This window comes from Dendrobates tinctorius, unplaced genomic scaffold, assembly GCF_039654945.1.
Source record: "Dendrobates tinctorius isolate UK_male_01 unplaced genomic scaffold, ASM3965494v1 ptg000231l, whole genome shotgun sequence".
Taxonomy (NCBI): Eukaryota; Metazoa; Chordata; class Amphibia; order Anura; family Dendrobatidae; genus Dendrobates; species Dendrobates tinctorius.
In genome coordinates, this window is record NW_027361898.1 from 8,978,235 (window position 1) to 8,999,653 (window position 21,419).

General features: G+C 44.7%; 1 protein-coding gene across 5 annotated transcripts in view; it reads right to left on the bottom strand.

The window, feature by feature from the left end:
• Positions 1-11,279: 11,279 nt before the first annotated feature.
• The window catches only part of LOC141059897 (ectonucleoside triphosphate diphosphohydrolase 8-like), a 57,413-nt gene continuing 47,273 nt past the window's right edge, over positions 11,280-21,419 (bottom strand). For 4 of the 5 annotated variants that reach the window (XM_073556099.1, XM_073556098.1, XM_073556100.1 and 1 more), the window contains exons 8-10: positions 19,697-19,807; positions 19,478-19,615; positions 11,280-13,333 (exon numbers count right to left, since the gene is read on the bottom strand). In XM_073556099.1, the coding sequence (XP_073412200.1) occupies positions 13,154-13,333; positions 19,478-19,615; positions 19,697-19,807 (429 nt within the window). In that variant the 3' untranslated portion in view covers positions 11,280-13,153. The remainder of the gene's footprint in view (positions 13,334-19,477; positions 19,616-19,696; positions 19,808-21,419) is intronic. The other variant, XM_073556102.1, reaches the window with a different exon arrangement.

Genomic DNA, 21,419 nt, shown 5'->3' on the forward strand with positions numbered 1-21,419 from the left:
CACTGACCTAGACCTTGCTTACTTAAAGCAATCCACTCATCTCTATCTGGCAGCATCATGATGACTACTATGTAGGATCCTGCCCTCATTAAAGAGCAAATCTTTCATCTAACTTAGGGATCAACCTATAATCTGCCCTTAGATGTCAATGAACAGGGGAAGGAAGCTGCTACAAAGAGAGACCAAGGTTGAGAGGCACATCAGTGAGTGTTTTATCTCAACGCTGAGCTGCATTCATAGCTACATTGCGACGTACTACTGTATAACTTCCTACATGCTGCTGTTGCTTTTGAGAGTATGCTATATAACACAGGAGAGCAGTAATCCCTCATGTGTCAGTTTAGTGTATATGGGAGACGTCATAGCAGCAGTCTTCACCAACAAGCTAAGAGACAACTGAAGATGAGAGAGAGCCATATAATGAACAAAAATATTGTTATTCCTCATGGACACATACTCGAGAGATTATTCAGAAAAGTCACCTAAAATGACAGATAAGCGACAAGATTGGGTTTGCAGGTTGTGCAGCAATTAGCTGATCCATTGGAAAGTGAATGAGCTAAACTATACTATGCCTCGTTACCAACTGAAATGGGATTGTCCATTATAATGACTTTAAACTGAAGGTCTTCTACTAGAATACATTAACATTAAGGGAGACCCTGAGTAGGGAAGTCCTTCTATTGTGGACCAATAATTCAGGTGAAACAGAATTGTACATGTTAGAAACCCTCTTAAAGTGGTCTTACACCAGATTCCACAGTATAAACTGCATAATTTAATAACCCTCTTAGACCTGCTGAGTCTGGTGTACTCGCTTTCAAAATTTATGTCAGACTGGCTATATTCTGATTATTAAAATGAGCATTTTATGAGCACAGCTAAAGAAGCAGATAGCTTGTGAGTTCAAGTGTATTCAGTCTCTACCCAATCCAGCCTGACTGACAGCTGCAGCTTTTACTGAGCAGTGTGAGATGTCAGCAGCGGCAGAGAGGAGGGACTCTCTAAATGTAATTTTCACAGTAAGTACATCAGCCTATTCAGGTTTATGAGATGTTTGTAAGGTAAAATCTGATGATAAATTGTGAAGAAAATATTGGAAGAAATTCATGTTTTACTGCCATAAAAATGTTTCCTTCTCATTCCTGGGAAGGTCTGTGGACACGCAGATCTCTGCACTTGTGTAAAATGTTTACAAGTACTATAAAACAAAACTGAAAAGTTACACAACATATTACACTGAAGAGATCTTGCAGCATTTGACCTATGATCGAACAGCTGACTTCATGATGGAAATGCCAGGTCATTGGAGGGCTGACAAGAGCCAGATGACAACAAAACCAAAGGAAAGAAATACTACTCAATGCGGATATATTGAGAATAAAAGGACATTTTTATGTATTTGTGTCAAATTTAGAGGACATTTGCCATGCACAGTGTGGGAAGACTAAGTGCTACACGAGGGGAAGAATAAGGGGGAGCCCAAACACTAGGGAAGTGGGAAGAGGAGACCCCTAGGCAGATCTAGAATCACCCTATCTGCCTTAAACGTCCCTATATAGGTTCTGCACCTAACGCCGAACAGGAACCAAATCTGTTGTGAGTTTATTCTTTGGTTCACCAGTTGTGAGTTCTCCTTCCAGACTCCCTCTGGTGGTAACAGGAGGTAGTGAGGCTGATTTGATCGGTGGAGATATGCCACCTGAGAATGAGGATGACGATTGGACCTTTGGAGTCTCAGATTGGATTTAATTTTGCCAATTTGCTTTTTGTCCCTTACCAGTTTGGTCTCTTTTTGCTCTGTCTCAGAATATTTCAGAGTTCTGATATAGTGGGAGAAGTCTAGTGACTTCAGGGTTAATTTTGCTATCAGAAGTGTTGGACATTATTTTTGTAGGGTTTTTTGCAGGTTGCAGACAGTGTCTTTCCTTTCCTTTCTAGTTAGTTCGGGCCCCATCGTTTGCTCAGCCTATTTTCCTGCCTGTGTTTGTGCCTTCATCTTGTTTCACCGTCAATACATGTGTGGGGGCTGTCTATTCCTTTGGGGTCTGCTCTGGGGCAGTTAGTTTTCCCCTTTTCATGCTTCAGGCTTATTTAGTCCTCCGGCTGTGACGAAGCATCTAGGAACATCGTAGGTACGCTCCACGGCTGCTGCTAGTTGTGTGGTAGGATCAGGGATCTGCAATCTGCATAGTTACCAACCTAAAAACAACGAAAAACACCAAGAAAAAATGTCCAAATTTAATTTATTACCAATTAACACATATATGAATTAATAAATTGTGTATAAAAAATATGTATGTATATATGTATATAAAATATATATGGTAAGGGGGTCAATGCCAAAGGGCACAACCGGGGACCCAAATTTGCAGTAATAAAATTACATATAAAGACAAAAAATACATATATAAATAGGTACAATAAGTGAAAATGAATAATAACAATATATATATATATATATAAAAAGTGACCGTGCTAAGGTAAGTTAACTGAGCAAATATAAAATGCAAAAAGCAAAAAAATATATTTTTTATATATTATTAGTGCAACAGAACAATATATTAGGATGTTAAAATTAATGTGTATATATATATATATATATATATATATATAAAAAAATAATAAATAAATATATAAATATAAATAGTGACTCAAACATATAACAAGCTCTGTAATATTATACTCCCAATTAACGTGACACACTAAAATGCCCGCAAATAAAAAGTGAAAAAGGACAAATAATAAACGCTATGTGCAGTACCTTTATGCTGCAAGGGTCCCCGGGATGTGCCAACCTCTCTGGTTTTCTGTGACTTAGCTTGTTTTGCTTTTTTCTCCTCGGTGACCCATTCATAACAGAATCACCAGCCATACCGCAGATTCTAGGGTACTCAAAAGCAGGAAAAAGTTGTTAAAAGAAAAGTGTCAGAATTTTTTTTTTTTTTTATATTTTTTCCTCTTTTTCTCTGGGGCCGTAGGAGGATTTTTTTTTCTTTTTCCTAATGGAGATTAAGCAATTGTCTGATCGCTTGGAGCAGCTGGCTGCTGAAGTGCAGGGAATTTCCACCTACCTCATTCAGTCACATGTTGCTGAACCAAAGATCCCTACTCCTGATGTGTTTTCTGGGGATCGGTCTAAATTTCTGAATTTTAAGAATAATTGTAAATTATTTCTGGCCTTGAAGCCTAACTCATCGGGGAGCTCTGTGCAGCAGGTTAAAATTGTCATCTCCTTGCTGCGCGGCGATCCCCAGGATTGGGCTTTTTCTCTGACACCTGAAAATCCTATTCTGACTAATGTGGATGCATTTTTTCAAGCCTTGGGGTTGTTGTATGATGAACCTAATGCTGTTGATCAAGATGAGAGAACCCTGTTGGCATTAAACCAGGGTCAGGATTCTGCAGAGTTATACTGTAAAAAATTCCAAAAGTGGGCGATCCTTACTACATGGAATGATAGTCCACTGGCAGCTCTCTTTCGGAAGGGTTTATCAGAGACTGTAAAAGATGTTATGGTGGGATTTCCTGTTCCCTCTGGTCTGGATGATTCTATGTCATTAGCCATTCAAGTTGATCGGCGTTTACGTGAACGTAAAACTACACGGGAGGCGCTGCCACCTTTTGAACAAACGTCTGAACCTATGCAATGTGATGGGTTTTGTCTAGGGCGCAACTTCAGTAGTTTAGAAGGCGTAATAAGCTGTGTTTTTTCTGTGGAGACGTCTCTCATACTATTTCTGTCTGCCCAAAACGAGAGAAACGTTTTGCACATACATTTGCTGTGGGCAGTATACAACCTAAGTTTCTTTTGGCAATTACTCTGATCTGCTCCTTATCCACGTTTTCCCCAAAGGCTTTTGTGGATTCAGGAGCAGCGTTGAATCTGATGGATTTGGACTTTGCTAAACGTTGTGGTTTTTCCATGATGCCTCTGCGGACGCCTATTCCTTTGAGGGGTATTGATGCTACTCCTTTGGCGGAGAATAAACCTCAGTTTTGGGCCCAGGTGACAATGCGAGTTGCCCCAGGCCACCAAGAAAATTGTAAATTTTTGGTGCTGCATAATTTGCATGATACTATTGTTCTGGGTTTTCCTTGGTTGCAAACTCATAATCCAGTTTTGGATTGGAAATCTGGGTCTGTGGTGAGTTGGGGTTGTCAGTGTTTTCTTAGGGACGCTCCTGTTTTCTCCACCTTTCCTCAGTCTCATGATATTCCTGATTATCTAGCCGATTTTTCTGATGTATTTAGTGAGAGCAAGTCTGCGTCTTTGCCTCCTCATAGGAGTTATGACTGTGCAATTGAGTTGATGCCTGGGTGTAAATTTCCCAAGGGTCGGCTTTTCAACTTATCAGTACCCGAACATGATGCTATGCGATCCTATATTAAGGAGTCATTGGAGAAGGGTCATATTAGACCATCCTCGTCACCTTTAGGTGCTGGGTTTTTTTTTTGTGGCCAAGAAAGGTGGTTCATTAAGACCGTGTATTGATTATCGTTCCCTTAACAAGATGACGGTTAAATATCAGTACCCGTTACCTCTGATGTCTGGTTTATTCTCCAGAGTTAAGAGTGCCTGCTGGTTTACTAAGAGTGACCTCAGGGGGGGGGCGTATAATCTTATTCGCATCAAGCACGGGGATGAATGGAAGACGGCGTTTAATACTCCGGAGGGACATTTTTAGTACCTGGTGATGCCTTTTGGGCTCACTAATGCCCCTTCTGTCTTCCAGTCCTTTATGAATGATATTTTCCGTGAATTTGTGGATACGTTTTTGATCATCTATCTGGATGATATTTTGATCTTTTCTAGTGATTGGGATTCTCATGTGGAACACGTCCGGACTGTGTTCCGGATTTTGAGGGAGAATTCCCTGTTTGTTAAGGGATCGAAATGCCTCTTTGATGTACAGAGGATTTCATTTTTGGGATTTATCTTATCTCCATCGACTATTGAAATGGACCCGGCCAAGGTACAGGCCATTTATGATTGGGTTCAGCCTACTTCTTTGAAGGCCCTCCAGAAGTTTTTGGGTTTTGCTAATTTCTATCGTAAATTTATAGGTAATTTTTCTGGTATTGTCAAACCACTGACTGATCTGACCAAGAAGGGCGCTGATGTGCTGAATTGGTCTCCTGAGGCTATCTCAGCATTTCAGGAGCTTAAGCAGAGATTTACTTCAGCTCCAGTTTTACGGCAACCTGATGTCTCACTTCCATTTCAGGTGGAGGTAGATGCTTCTGAGATTGGTGCAGGAGCTGTTTTCTCCCAAAAAGACCCTGTGACTTCTAAGATGAATCCCTGTGCCTTCTTTTCTCGAAAGTTCTCCCCATCTGAACGCAACTATGACGTGGGGAATCGGGAATTGTTGGTATTGAAGTGGGCATTTGAGGAGTGGAGACATTGGTTGGAGGGAGCTAGACATCAAGTTGTGGTCCTCACCGATCACAAGAATTTGATTTATCTGGAGTCGGCCAAACGCTTGAATCCTAGACAGGCAAGATGGGCCTTGTTTTTCACGCGTTTTAATTTTGTGGTCTCTTTTCTTCCGGGCACTAAGAATGTTAAGGCAGATGCCCTTTCTAGGAGTTTATTTGCCGATTCTCTTAGAGTGATCGAGCCTACTACGATCCTAGGTGAGGGGGTAGTTCTTTCTGCCATTTCGCCTGATTTGAGACGGGCCCTGAAGGAATTTCAGGAGGATAAACCTGAACGTTGCCCTATGGGAAAATTGTATGTTCCTGACCAGTGGAGAAAGAGAGTGATGTCTGAAATTCATTGCTCCGCATTGGCTGGTCGTCCAGGTATTTTTGGTACCAGAGTTTGGTGAGTCGGTCCTTTTGGTGGCCTGCCTTATCTCGTGACGTCAGGAATTTTGTACAGTCCTGTGGGACTTGTTCTCGGTCTAAACCCTGTTCTCGTTCTAGTGGGTTGCTAATGCCCTTGACGGTGCCCAAGAGGCCATGGACCCATACAGTATCTCAATGGATTTTATTTCTGATCTTCCTGTCTCTCAGAGAATGACTGTTATCTGGGTGATTTGTGATAGATTTTCGAAGATGGTCCATCTTGTACCACTCCCAAAGTTGCCATCTTCCGCTGAGTTGGTGCCCTTGTTTTTACAACAGGTGGTTCGGTTACATGGGATTCCTGAGAACATTGTGTCCGACAGAGGAGTCCAGTTTGTTTCCAGATTCTGGAAAGCCTTTTGTTCCAAACTGAGAATTCAGTTATCCTTCACCTCCGCGTTTCATCCCCTGACCAATGGACAGACTGAGAGAACAAACCAGACCTTGGAGTCTTATTTGAGATGTTTTATATCTGCTGATCAGGATGATTGGGTCTCATTTTTGCCCTTGGCCGAATTTGCACTGAACAATAGAGCTAGTTCTGCCACTTTGATGTCACCCTTTTTCTGTAATTTTGGGTTTCATCCTCGATTATCTTCAGGACAAGTGGAATCTTCGTCCTGCCCAGGTGTGGACACTGTGGTTAAGAGAATGCAACAGATATGGGACCAAGTGGTGGATAAGTTGTCACTCTCTCAGGAAAAGGCCCAGCGATTTTCCAACCGGCATAGGACCATTGGTCCCCGGTTTAAAGTGGGTGATATGGTTTGGTTGTCGTCTAAGAATATTCCTATGAAGATTGCATCTCCTAAATTTAAGCCAAGATGTATTGGTCCTTATAAGATTTTGGAAATTCTTAATCCTGTTTCATTTCGATTGGGTCTTCCAGTTACGATCAAGATCCATAACGTATTTGACAAATCTCTGTTGAAGAGGTTTGTTGAGCCAGTGGTTCCTATGGCAGCACCTCCTGACCCTGTGTTGGTTGAAGGCAATATGGAATATGAGGTAGAGAAAATATTGGATTCTCGTATGGTTAGACGGAGACTCCAGTATTTGGTCAAATGGATGGGTTATGGTCAGGAGGATAATTCTTGGGTCTCTGCCTCCGATATTCATGCCAATAGATTGGTTCGTGCTTTTCACCGGGCCCATCCTGATCGGCCTGGTGGCGTGGATGAGGGTTCGGTGACCCCTCCTCAAGGGGGGGTACTGTTGTGAGTTCATTCTCTGGTTCACCAGTTGTGAGTTGTCCTTCCAGACTCCCTCTGGTGGTAACAGGAGGTAGTGAGGCTGATTTGATCGGTGGAGATCTGCCACCTGAGAATGAGGATGACGATTGGACCTTTGGAGTCTCAGATTGGATTTAAGACGGCCGACGCCCTATTCAGTTGCTAGTGATTCCTTCTGGCTTGTCAGCTCTTGGTTTTCAGCTCTGTTCTAGTCATCTAAAGCTAAGTTTTTCTGCTAATGTTCACACTTGATTTTGTTGGTCTATTCAGTTTTTTGTGTGGTCAGCCAGCCCCGGCTGGGGGCTGTGCTGAATTTCCACTCTTATTTATCAGTATTTTGCCAATTTGCTATTTGTCCCTTACTAGTTTGGTCTCTTTTTGCTCTGTCTCAGAATATTTCAGAGTGCTGATATAGTGGGAGAAGTCTAGTGACTTCAGGGTTAATTTTGCTATCAGAAGTGTTGGACATTATTTTTGTAAGGTTTTTTGCAGGTTGCAGACAGTGTCTTTCCTTTCCTTTCTAATTAGTTTGGGCCCCATCGTTTGCTCAGCCTATTTTCCTGCCTGTGTTTGTGCCTTCATCTTGTTTCACCGTCAATGCATGTGTGGGGGCTGTCTATTCCTTTGGGGTCTGCTCTGGGGCAGTTAGTTTTCCCCTTTTCATGCTTCAGGCTTATTTAGTCCTCCAGTTGTGATGAAGCGTCTAAGAACATCGTAGGTACGCTCCACGGCTGCTGCTAGTTGTGTGGTAGGATCAGGGATCTGCAATCTGCATAGTTACCAACCTCTCTGGTTTTCTGTGAGTTAGCTTGTTTTGCTTTTTTCTCCTCGGTGACCCACTCATAACACTAATCCTTGCTTAACCCTAGCGATAGGCTCTGGTTAGTGAGAGGATGTGGTGCTCTAGTCGGTCTCCACTACAACTAAAGACAGAGTATAGATGAACAAAGGGAACACTTATCTTGAGCAAACTCAGAGCGGTAATAACAGACGTCCTTCAACAGCACCAGAAAGGAAGCTTTCCAACTGCCGTAGCTCCAAGCCTTCACAAGGGAGAAATGTGAATATCACCGGCGATTCCCACAAGCAGGCTGGGAGTCTATAAACACGCAGGTCCAGGTGTGTCAATTAGAGCTGGAGGGAGGTTGCCACTGAGTCCAAGAGTCAGAAGGATTAAGAAGGCTTCTGCAGCCAGATGCAGAGCGACTGTCTGCAGCACATCTGACACACCCGTGACAACATGACTCCCTATCGCCATCTTTTACTAGCAGTGTGAAATGAGGGTATAGGTGGACTGTAATGATGTTTAATGGGATAATTGACAGGAAATGCATGAAACATCCTGTCCTCAGTCTCTTTACCTTGAGTCACAAATCTCCAGTGATAAGATGTGAACTTTAGGTGTTTATTCTTCTATAAAATGTGCAGAACAGAATCTATCTAATATATAAAGCTCAAAGTGTGTATGTATGTATGTGTGTATGTATGTGTGTGTGTATGTCCGTGATAGGCATCCGCACCGTCGCAGCTACAGCCACAAAATTTGGCACAGTCGCACGTCTGGACCCCGAGAGCATCGTAAGCTATGTTGTGAGGCGAAATTTTAACCCCACGCGTTCCAATTCACCAAACAAATTTGCGCCCATCTACATCCTGGGGAAAAAGTGTGTGGGCACGGGACTATGGGATGGCGAATATGTATGATGGGTATATGGGCACTGGACTATGGGATGGAGGATATGTATGACGGGTATATGGCACGGGACTGTGGGATGGAGGATGTGTGATGGATATATGGGCACTGGACTATGGGATGGCGGATATGTATGAAGCGTATATGGGCATTGGACTATGAGATGAAGGATGTGTGATGGGTATATGGGCACTCGACTATGGGATGGCGAATATGTATGATGGATATATGGGCACGGGACTATGGGATGGAGGATATGTATGAAGGATATATGGGCCTTGGACTATGAGATGAAGGATGTGTGATGGGTATATGGGCACTCGACTGGGATGGCGAATATGTATGATGGGCATATGGGCATGGGACTATGGGATGGAGAATATGTATGATGGGTATATGGGCACTGGACTATGGGATGGAGGATGTGTGATGGGTATATGGGCACTGGACTGTGGGATGGAGGATATGTATGACGGGTATATGGGCACGGGCCTATGGGATGGTGGATATGTATGACGGGTATATGGGCACGGGACTATGGGATAGAGGATGTGTGATGGGTATATGGGCAGTGGACTATGGGATGGAGGATGTGTGATGGGTATATGGGCACTGGACTATGGGATGGAGGATATGTATGATGGGTATATGGGCACGGGACTATGGGATGGAGGATGTGTGATGGGTATATGGGCACGGGACTATGGGATGGAGGATATGTATGATGGGTATATGGGCACGGGCCTATGGGATGGACGATATGTATGATGGGTATATGGGCATTGGACTATGAGATGAAAGATGTGTGATGGGTATATGGGCACTCGACTATGGATGGCGAATATGTATGATGGGTATATGGGCATTGGACTATGGGATGGAGAATATTTATGATGGGTATTTTGGCATGGGACTGAGGATGTGTGATGGGTATATGGGCACTCGACTATGGGATGGAGGATCTGTATGATGGATATATGGGCACGGGCCTATAGGATCGTGGATATGTATGATGGGTATATGGGCACGGGACTATGGGATGGAGGATAATTATAATTTGTTATAACTAACCACAGTTAGTTACTATGCCTGGGCAGCGCCGGGCTCTTCAGCTAGCATATATATAAAACTGAATGTATGTATGTGTGTTTCACCAACCAATCACAAAGCATCTTTCATTTCACCAGAGCTGTTCAAAAGAAGCTGAGCTGTGATTGGTTGCTATGACCAACAGTTTTCCTTGCAACCAATCACTAAGCATCTCTCATTTCACCAGAGCTGGTTAAAAGAAGCTGAGCTGTGATTGGTTGCTATGAGCAAGTTTTCCCACTTGACAACACCTCAGCAGACAATGACATGGTGGGAGAAATCTAGCATCCCTGGGAACATACGCTCCCAGCCATTGTCTGCCCCCAAAAAGGAGCAGAGAGCACATGACAGAAATGAATCCCCCCTCCCGTGCCCATATACACATCACACATCCTCCATCCTATAGGCACATCTTCCCTCTTAAAGGGATCATTGGTAAGGAAGTCAGAGCAAATCCATCCAGGGCTTTGGTTTTGACCCCAGGCATCTCTTAAAGGGATCCCTGGTATGGAAGTTAGGACCGTTCTAATCAGCTCTGTGGCTCTAACCCCAGGGTCTCTTAAAGGGATCATTGGTATGGAAGTTAGGGCAAATCCACTCTGCGCTTTGGTACTGACCCCAGGCCTCTCTTAAAGGGATCTCCGGTATGGAAGTTAGGGTAAATCCCTCAGTGCTCCGATTCTCACCCCAGGCTTCGATTAAAGGGATCATTGGTATGCAAGTCAGGGCAATTCCACTCAGCGCTCTGGTTCTGACCTAAGGCCCCTCTTAAAGGGATCATTGGTATGGAAGTGAGGACCGTTCCACTCAGCACTCTGTTTCTGACACCGGATGATGTGGGATATTAGTGGCAGTTGTTCGGGGGCTCTGGCTGACAGGATGATGTGGGATATTAGGGGTAGTAGTCCGGTAGCTCTGGCTGACGGGGTGATGTGGGATATTATAGTGAATGTGGCTATGCGGCGTGGGCGGGGCTCTATGCTCAGCTTTATATATATATATATATATATATATAGATATAATCATTATAATTTGTTATAACTAACTGTAGTTAGTTACTATGCCCAGGCAGCACCAGGCTCTTCAGCTAGTATATTTGTAGGGATCTGATTCTTGTCAACCATGCCAATCATCTGTTTGCAAGCGGCTGTGGTACTCCTGTGGGCGTTATGTCCGTTCATTGTTTATGTTGGTCTGGGACTGTAATGAAGAGCCCTACCATAAAAAAGCTAATAAGTGGAGATTGCGTAGAATCGCCCAGATCTAAAATTGATGATCTATCCTAAATTTCTGAATTATTCCCGTTTTCACACTGCTAATCTATGGACACGGTTCTGTCTGTTCATTGTAGCTGCCAGAAAGCGCAGTCTGTTCCATATAAAAGAGTTGTAGAGGCAGTGATGCAAATAGAAAACAGTGAAAATGTATTTATTGCCACCTGATTCATTGTAAACATCTGCTGTCACTGGCGAGGATCAGTCGTCTTGTACATTCAAGTAATGTGATCAATTTGTAAAACTAGCTAAAAAAAACCATAAAAGTTACATGTAATCTAGTGATGTAAAGCACAAAGCTAAAACTGAAACAATCTGCATTTCTGTGACAAGTAAAATAAGCAAAAAAGTCAGTGAGGAGAAACTCGCAATGTCATTTGTTAACAGGGTACCCATTAAAGTCATCCTCCTGTGGCCTCTATGGGCGGGGTAATTCTGCTCCAACATGATGACCCTGGGCTGGGAGTAGAGCTCTGTTCAGACCTCATTTTCTTGTTACATTTTGGGTATGTGTCTGGAAAAACCTTTGGTGCATATGCCAAATGCATCCATAGACTCAAAAAAATGTCCTTTTGACATATGCCAACCCAGCATAACTTTTTTTTTTTTTTTTTTAGCAGTATAGGAAAGCGTAGTCTCCTGTGCCTTCCTATACAGAGAATTGCCCTTCATAGTCAAAGATAAAGAGGTTTTCCAGTTTCAAAAAACCTCTGTCCGTCAGTGGCAGTTTGTCTTCAGTCATCCTCCCCAGTGATGAGTCTGTGCTGCTACCCTTGAGAGCGCTGCAGCCAATCGATGAGTTCAGCGGCTCATTCCATCGTCTCAGGCTGAGCTCAGTAATTGGCTGCATTGTGTCATCAGCACTGCAGACAATAGCAGATGCTGGGAGCAATAACAGATGCTAGGAGCAGTAGCGGAGACTCAGCGCTGGGGAGGGTGAGTAAAGCACAGTTTTCATTTAAAAAAAAATAACCTTGAAAATTAAATAAATTCTGCTAATTTACAGCGACCACTAGAGGGAGCTTAGGAGCTTACTGCAAAACAGTATGCAGTGAGTGTCTAAAGATCCTCTTTGCGGTGATTGCAATAAAATACTTTAATACTTTTTTAAAGCTATCCAGGGGAAATGAATAATTTAAAAAAAAAAATAAATAGTGTCCTTGTTAAAATATTATCTCAGGATGACTTTTTCTGTGAATTTGGTTTTGTGGTGGCATGCAAATAAAGGGGTACATGTACGATATAAGCAGCTTTAAGGTTCTATGAAAGGGTGCATCCAGTTCTGAGTGATGAAATTCCCCCTCTCCATGTCCTCTTGAGCAGAACTGACCCAGGTACCACAATTTTAGAAAACAAGGAAACTGCTGTTCCTCCACTAAATGGAATGGCAAGGATGTACAAGCACCATGTCCTCCTGGACCAGAACTGAGGGTCGTCCAGTGGCTCTGAAGATCCCAATTCTCTATATATGACCTGCTAATCTTTCCTGTCACTATTTGTTTCCTTCATCACAGTTGTATATATTTTCATATCAACTTCCATCTCTGTTTTTCATTTATTTCCAGTTTGGTGGAGTCTGTTTAAGCTCCAAGATGATGATTCAGGAACTTAAAGGCTTTGTCCTTGGAAAGATGACAGTTCATGTCATCTTCTGATCCAAGAATCAGTCCTCAAGAGCCAGATGTCCTGACATTGAGAACTGCTTGGGGCCATCCAGCTCAGGTTATGTAAGTTTCTTCTCCATATTGTTTCAATGGATTCATGGGGAGTAAACGAAATTCGGATGGTTATATCTGTACTGACGATGAGGAGTAGATTGTAAAGAGATTTTGCAGCCAACTTTGGTTTCTATAGACAGAGTATATAACTCGGCTACATCCGGCTTGCTTCCAATATCGGTGATTTAAAGTCCATTGGATTTTGACTTCAGCATAACTAAATATATGAGTCTATGATATGGTGTGCATCTCAGTTCATCCTTCACGTTCCACTAATTATATGGAAGATCTCCACTATTGAAAATATAAGAACAGCATGATCAACACAAGAGCCAGACTGAAGACGATGAAGAACACAGCCGCCACCCAGACATCGTATGTCTGTACTCTCATGGTGGACGGGGCCTCAGACGGGATCATGTTGGTCAGGTTCAGCATGTAGCCTAACGTCCAACCAATGTCTGTGTTCGCAGCCTATAAAAGTGGAAAGTTAGACATGAGTGACAGCAGAAAACTTGTCAGGTTAAGAATATTTTAGGACCCATGGTCCCTGTACACTGTCATATTTCTGCCCAGAAATTAGCACCGATTTACCATATACACAGTCACTTGCATGGGCAGAGATATTGGTGCAATCTGTGTAAACCAGATGCCTAAGATAAGGGGCCACTACCACCTTCAAGGTGGACTGCAAAGGCCCCATATATTGTTCTTGCACAGGGGCCTCTCCTGCCTGTGTCCACTCCTGGTCACAGGGGCTGATACACCCTGTATGGACAGAATGATCATTTGCACGATTGTTCTGTCCCCATACAGCATGCAGGGGGCCAGAAGCACATCCCCTGTTTACAAGGAACAATGTAATGCCCACAACAATGATTTTTTTTGCCAGCATTTTGTTTGTTGCTGATCTGTGGTATGTTACATGGGATAATGATTCTGAATTAAAGTTCTTTAATAGATCTTTAGGAAATTTGGCTGCAGCAAAGTAAATAGAGACCACCAGCATCGGCACTGGATATAGCAGGTTAGATATTTCAGCACGTTTTCTGCTTATACACACATTTTGTAGTTCCAGAAAAACAGCCGTAGACTATTCTGTAAAACCATATATACCATATTTTTCGGACTATAAGACACACTTTTTTCCTCCAAAAATGTGGAGTAAAATGGGGCGTCTTATAGTCTGGATGTACAGGTTCTGGCTATGGTGGGGAGGTGGGGGAGCGGCAGCGGCGGAGCTGCAGGTCACAGAGCAGGAGCCGGCTAACTCCTGTGCCCGCTGCTAAAGAGAAATGAATATTCACTGCATTCCATGCCCATGGGCATGGAGGGCAATGAATATTCATTTCTCTTTAGCATACTGGTATAATTAGCCCACATCCCAGTCCTGGTATGATTGGCCCCGTTCTTATCCTGGTATGATTGGCCTCCATCTTGATATGCATGACCCCATCAGAAAACATTAAAAAAAACAAACCATAAGGCTAAGTTTACACGTAGCGGAACTCTCGCGGAAATTACCGTGAGAGTACCGGAATTCCATTCCGCGGGAAAATCACATTTTAAATTCCCGCGATTTTCCCGCGGAAAAACTAGCATTTTGCAAGCGTAATTAGCTTGCAAAAGGCTAGCGTTTTCCAAGCGATCCGTAGCATCTCTTGGAGAACTGATTGACTGTGGTTGGTCACACTCGTCAAACATAGTGTTTGACAAGTGTGGCCAACTTTTTACTACTGAGGCTGCCTATGCAACATCAGTAGTAAAAGATAAAATGTAAAAAATAATAAAAAAAAATAAAAAAATGGTGTTATTCTTACCTTCCGGCGTCCCGCGCAGCCTTCCCGCCTCTCCACGATCCCGTTCCCAGTAATCCTTTGTGAAAATGCCACGATGACGTCCGTTCTCGCGGGATCGCGACGTCTCACGGTAATTCGCGATGACGTCGTGCGAATGACCGCGAGACTTTGCGATCCCGCGAGAACGGACGCCATCGCTGGCATTTTCGCAAAGGATTACTGGGAACGAGAGCATGGAGAGAGGCGGGAAGGCTGCGCGGGACGTTGGAAGGTAAGAATAACACCATTTTTTATTTTAAATTCTATTTTTTACAGGGATATGGTACCCAAAGCCCGGAGGACAGTCTCCTCTCCTCAGGACATTGGGTACCATCCGCAATTGTTCTGCTTACTTTTCGCATGGTGTGCACAGCCACATGCGGGAAGTAAGCGGAACAATGCATTCCTATGGGTGCAGGATCGCCGCGATTCCGCAAAATTAATGAGCATGCTGCGTTTTTTACCGCAAAGCGATTCCGCCGCGGTAAACACCGCAGCATTAGCACAGCATTGCGAAATCCCATAGGAGTGCATGGGATGCTTATTTTTCGCATTTTCGCGGCAAAATCACGCGGTTAAAACTGCCGCGGAAACGCGAAAAAAACGCCAGGTGTGAACTCAGCCTTACACTTACCTTCCCGGCGCTCCCTTGCAGCGTCCTGCTCCGTTGCCAGCAGCTGCTGAATGCTTGTAAGCAGCGCATGACAGGGACGTTATGCGCTGCTTGCAAGCTAAAGGGCAGCTGCGAGAATACTCACTGCTCTGCGTGACTGTGCTGGGACTGTGTGCGCGCAGAGCTGTGAATATTCATTGCTTTTCAGTAGCGTGCATAATGTCAGCCGGAGCCTTCCTGCAGCTGCTGGGGGTCATGTGTGCTGCTACTTAAGAGAAATGAATATTCACCTCTCTCCATGCCCATGAGAGTGGAATGCGGTGAATATTCATTCCCTTTAGCAGCAGCACACGTGACCACCGGCAGCTGCAGGAAAGCTCCGGCTGACACTGTGCGCGCTACTGAAGAGCAATGAACATTCACAGCTCTGCGCGCACACAGTCCTGGCATGCAGAACAGTGAGTAGTTGCCCTTCAGCTTGAAAGCAGCGCATGACGTCCTGCCATGCATTGCTTACAAGCATAAAGCAGCTTCTGGCATCAGAACAAGATGCTGTGAGGGAGCGCTGGGAAGGTAAGTGTAATGTTTTTTTTTTTGTAATCTTTTCTGATGGGGCCATGCATAACAGGACTGGGATGGGGGGTATGCATACCAGGATAGGGATGGTGCCATGAATACAAGGATAGGGATGGGGCCATGCATACAAGGATAGGGATGGGGCCATGCATACAAGGATAGGGATGAGGAGCCATGCATACAGGGACGAGATGGGGACCCTGCATACCAGGATAGGGATGTAGACCCTGCATACCAGGATAGGTATGGGGCCCTGCATACTAGGAGGAGATGTCAACCCTGCATACCAGGATAGGGATGGTGCCCTGCATACCAGGATAGGGATGGGGCCCTGCATACCAGGATAGTGATGGGGCCCTGCATACCAGGATAGGGATGAGGGTGATCATTCCTGCTAGGATGAGGGGGACCATGCCTACCAGGATAGGGATGAGGGAGCCATGCATACCAGGATAGGGATGAGGGAGCCATGCATACCAGGATAGGGATGAGTGAGCCATGCATACCAGGATATGGATGAGTGAGCCATGCGTACCAGGGTAGGGATGAGTGGGGCCATGTGTATCAGGATGGGGATGAGGGGACCATATTTACCAGGATAGGAGATATTGAGTACAGAATTGACCACATTTTTTGCTTGAAATTTTTTTCCTAATTTCTTCCTCTAAAACCTAGGTGCGTCTTATGGTCCAGTGTGTCTTATAGTCCGAAAAATACGGCATATTACCTTCTCAATTAATAATAATAATAAATTTTATTTCTATAGCGCCGACATATTCCGCAGCACTTTACATTTCAGAGGGGACTTGTACAGACAATAGACATTACAGCATAACAGTAATCACATAGATCATAACAGATACCAAGAGGAATGAGGGCCTTGCTCGCAAGCTTACAATCGATGAGGAAAAAAAGGGAGACACGAAAGGTGGGTCGTAACAGTTGCCCTGATTGTATGGACCAGCCATAATGTTAAGTGTGTAACAGTACAGATGCAGAGGGTTAATGGATGCATAAAGCATGTGGGAACATGATGCGGGGAACCTGGTTATGGTAAAAACTTTTGGCTGTGCCACATAGGGATAGATTAGGTTAATGTGTTGAGGCGGTAGGCAAGTCTGAATAAATGAGTTTTCAAGGTACGCTTAAAATTGTGGGGATTGGGGACTAATCGTATTGACCTGGGAAGTGCATTCCAAAGAATTGGCGCAGCACGTGTATAGTCTTGGAGACGGGAGTGGGAGGTTCTGATTAATGAGGATGCTAACCTCAGGTCATCAGCAGAACGGAGGGTGTGGGTAGGATGGTATACTGAAACAAGGGAGGAGATGTAGGGTGGTGCTGAGCCATGAAGAGCTTTGTCGGTGAGGGTAATAAGTTTGTACTGGATTCTGGAGTGGATGGGTAGCCAGTGTAATGACTGGCACAAGGTAGAGGCATCGGTGTAACGATTGGCGAGGAATATGATCCTGGCAGCAACATTCAAGACAGATTGGAGGGGGGAGAGTTTGGTAAGAGGGAGGAGGCAAACCGATTAGAAGAGAGTTACAATAGTCGAGACGAGAATGAATAAGAGAAACAGTAAGAGTTTTTGCGGAGTCAAAAGTAAGAAAAGGTCGAATTCTAGAAATGTTTTTGAGGTGCAGATAACAAGAGCGAGCCAGTGATCGTATTTGGGGGACAAAGGAAAGCTCGGAGTCAAGCATGACCCCAAGACAGCGGGCATGTTGCTGTGGAGTACTAGAGGAACCACATACGGAAATGGCAATGTCGGGTATAGGTACATTAGTAGCAGGAGGAAACACAAGGAGTTCAGTCTTTGACAGGTTCAGGTTCAGATATAGTGAGGACTATCGCTGGTGTTTTCTAGAAAGGCAGGCGTGATGTCAGGAGAAGAAGCATATAATTGGGTGTCATCAGCATAGAGATGGTACTGGAAACCAAATCTACTGATTGTTTGACCAATAGGGGCAGTGTACAAAGAGAAGAGGAGGGGGCCTAGGACTGATCCTTGAGGAACCCCAACAGTAAGGGGAAGATGAGAGGAGGAGGAGCCAGCAAAAGATACAGTAAAGGAGCAGTCAGAGAGATAGGAGGAGAACCAGGAGAGAACGGTGTCCTTGAGGCCAATGGAACGGAGCATAGTGAGGAGGAGCTGATGAGCCACAGTGTCGAATGCTGCAGAGAGATCCAAGAGAATTAGCATGGAGTAATGACCATTTGATTTAGCTGTTAGTAGATCATTAGAGACTCTAGTGAGGGCAGTCTCAGTAGAGTGTAAAGAGCGGAAACCGGATTGGAGAGGGTCGAGAAGAGAGTTATCAAAGAGATAGCGGATAAGACAGGAGTGGACCAGGTGTTCCAGGAGTTTAGAGATGAAGGTAAGATTAGAGACAGGTCTATAGTTAGCGGCACAGTTTTGGTCGAGGGATGGTTTTTTAAGTAGTGGATGTATGACGGCATGCTTAAATGAGGAGGGAAAGATACCAGAAGAGAGAGAGAGGTTAAATATTTTAGTTAGGTGAGGGGTGACAGCATGGGAAAGGGGCTGGAGTAGATGTGACGGAAATGGGTCACTGGTGCAAGTGGTTGGGCGAGAAGATGCAAGGAACCTGCTTACTTCTTCTTCTGTGACTGGTTCAAAATTAGAGAGTGAGCTAGATGCAGTGAGGGAGGGAGGACAGTGCATGGTATGAGGTGATTGGGAGATAATTTCCTGTCGGATCTGGTCAATTTTTTCTTTGAAGTAATTGGCCAGATCATCAGCTCGGAGCTCCGTGGTAGGGGCCTGTACTCTTGGGTTGAGTAGAGAATGAAAAGTGTCAAAGAGACGTTTAGGGTTATTGGACAGTGAGGTGATGAGAGTGTTGAAATAGGTTTGTTTTGAGAGGTGAAGGGCAGTGTTGTATGTTCGAAGCATAAACTTATAATGGATGAAATATTCGGGTAGGTTGGATTTTCTCCACAGACGCTCGGCGTATCTGGAGCACCGCTGCAGGAAACGTGTTTGCAGGGCGTATCTGGAGCACCGCTGCAGGAAACGTGTTTGCAGGGAGTGCCAGGGTTGTCGCCGTCTGTGTTGTGGTGTTCTATGTATAGGAGGTGCAAATTCATCCAGGGCACTTTGAAGTGTTTCATTGTAATGCGTCAATGCAGAATCAGGACATGAGGGAGGAGATAGGGGCCAATGAAGACTGCAAGTTCTTCATAAGTTTCTGGGTGTTAATGGCCTGTATGTTTCAATAAATATGGACAGTGGGGGTGACCTGAGCAGCCTGGCAGTTCTTGATAGAGAATTGAAGAAGGTTGTGGTCAGAAAGCGGGAGTGGGGAGTTTGCAAAATTATCCACTGCACAAAGCCGAGAGATGACCAAGTTGAGGGAGTTTCCGTCTTCATGCATTGGAGAATTGGTAAGCTGCAAAAGGCTTGGACCCAGAACCCAGTGCTGTAAACCAGTGAGCCACCATACGGCCCTAACTGCACTTCAAATGTCCCACCACTTTCTCCAACACAGTCATGTGGAATGAAGATCACCGAAAATATTCTGCTTATGTATTAAAAACGCTTCTTGGCACCAGATCTGCGCTCACCTGTTTCATGAAGCTGATGGATGTCCAGGACTCCTCTTTGAATTTGTAAGCCTCCAGCAGCAGAGACAGGATATAGTTGGCATTAGCACAATAATCTCGAAGACGATCTTTTTTTTCCTTCGGGAAAGACGACTGAAGCTGTGAAGAAAGAAAAGCAATATGATGAAGAGGTGGGATACTTTTTTTATGTGTCGTGTCTCTATCGTAGGCTCACTTTACCTCGCTCCAGTCTCGGGCACAGTAAGCCTCCACCGTACTCCTAACTGTAGATAAACTCTGTCCTGATGTTAGGTTGAGAAAGTCGAAAGTGTAGAAGAAAGCGGAGAAAGCCTGGTCAGAGGGAAATGCAATCACATGCCAATTAAAGAGAATCATTATTACATGTTGAAGTAAGCACATCACCTTGTAGGGTAACATGCTCTGAGAAGAAGCATACTTGTAGTTTCAAAATCCCTGCTGCTGTTTAAGAAATGATCTATTAAATTAGGTGCTTGGTGCACCATGGGTGTTCCAGAGCACCTTCCTTCAGTTAATTTGGCCATTCAACGCCTCTCCATTTCATTGATTGACAGTGCTGCCCTACATGTAATGCGGCAGATGCGCAGTTACCCCCAGAATAGGCACAGAACAGCTTTTCTTCTGGAGATAGATAATAACAATATAACAGAGAGTTGGCCATAGGCACAGGCATGGGCATTCAGTTTAGTGGATGGAATACAACTGTGTATGACATATCAATTGCTCAGCCCTGTCACTGTGAAGAATACATCATTAAAAGACATTTATTGTCTTTTAATACACACGTGGTCAAAATTGCTGGTACCCCTTGTTTAATGACAGAAAAAGAGAAAAAGTCTATAGGCCATGTACACAGGGATCACCAAAAACAATAATCAATACTTTATTAGGTGAAAAACCCACAATGGTCACAGAAATAACTTGAATCTGACAAAAGTAATAATAAATAATAAATCTATGAAAATGAACAAATGAAAGTCAGACATTGCTTTTCAACCATGCTACCACAGAACTTAAAAAAAAAATAAAACTCATGAAATAGGTCTGGAGAGAAATGATGGTACCCCTGAAAATAATGTGACAAAAGTGACATGTTAAATCAAGGTGTGTCCACTAATTAGCATCTGTAGTGCTGACGAAAACTATGTCAGAGAGTGGACCCTCTGGATCGCGGATCCGGAGCCCCCGGGTCGAGCACGCCAGGTGAAGACCGACCCCTATACAGGGACCGTTTGGGGCAGGACCACAGAGGACGGAGGCGCGACAGCCGGAACCAAGAGGGACGGCTCCACGAACAAAAGGCCTGGGGAAGCAGCGGACAGATATACTAGCAGGGACAGGTGGCTCAGGGAAGGACTCAATACGGAATGGCAAGAGGAGGAATCAAGGCGAACTGGAGACAGGGGACGGCACATGGAATGGAAGAAAAGGAGAGCCTGGACAGACTGGGGAGAGCGGGGAGGACGACACAGAGGAAGGCAGGAAGGGTAGGCAGAGATAGGACTAACTACAGACAAACTGTAGGGGCCAGATTGCTACACAATCATCAGGCGTCCTCCTAACAGCGAGGACGCCTGAAATATACCAGCCCCCGGAAGTGCGTGCACCAGGCCAGCCCCTCAGCGCCGCCCACAGCTGGAGAGAGAGGACGGGAGGGGGCGAGCGCGTGACAGAGAGCGGAAGCCAGGAGCCGCCGTGAGGGAGCGTGGACGACGGGCGCGAGGCCGGACGGGAGCGCGCAGGTAGGGAAACGCTGCGGTGCGCGCTGCTCTAGAAGGGACATCGGCGGGCATAGCCGCCGACGTCACAGTACCCCTCTCCTTACGTCCCCCCTTACTGAGATTGGCAAAAAACTTTTTCAGAATCCGGGGAGCATTGACATTCTCCCGGGGTTCCCAGGACCGTTCCTCGGGACCAAAACCCA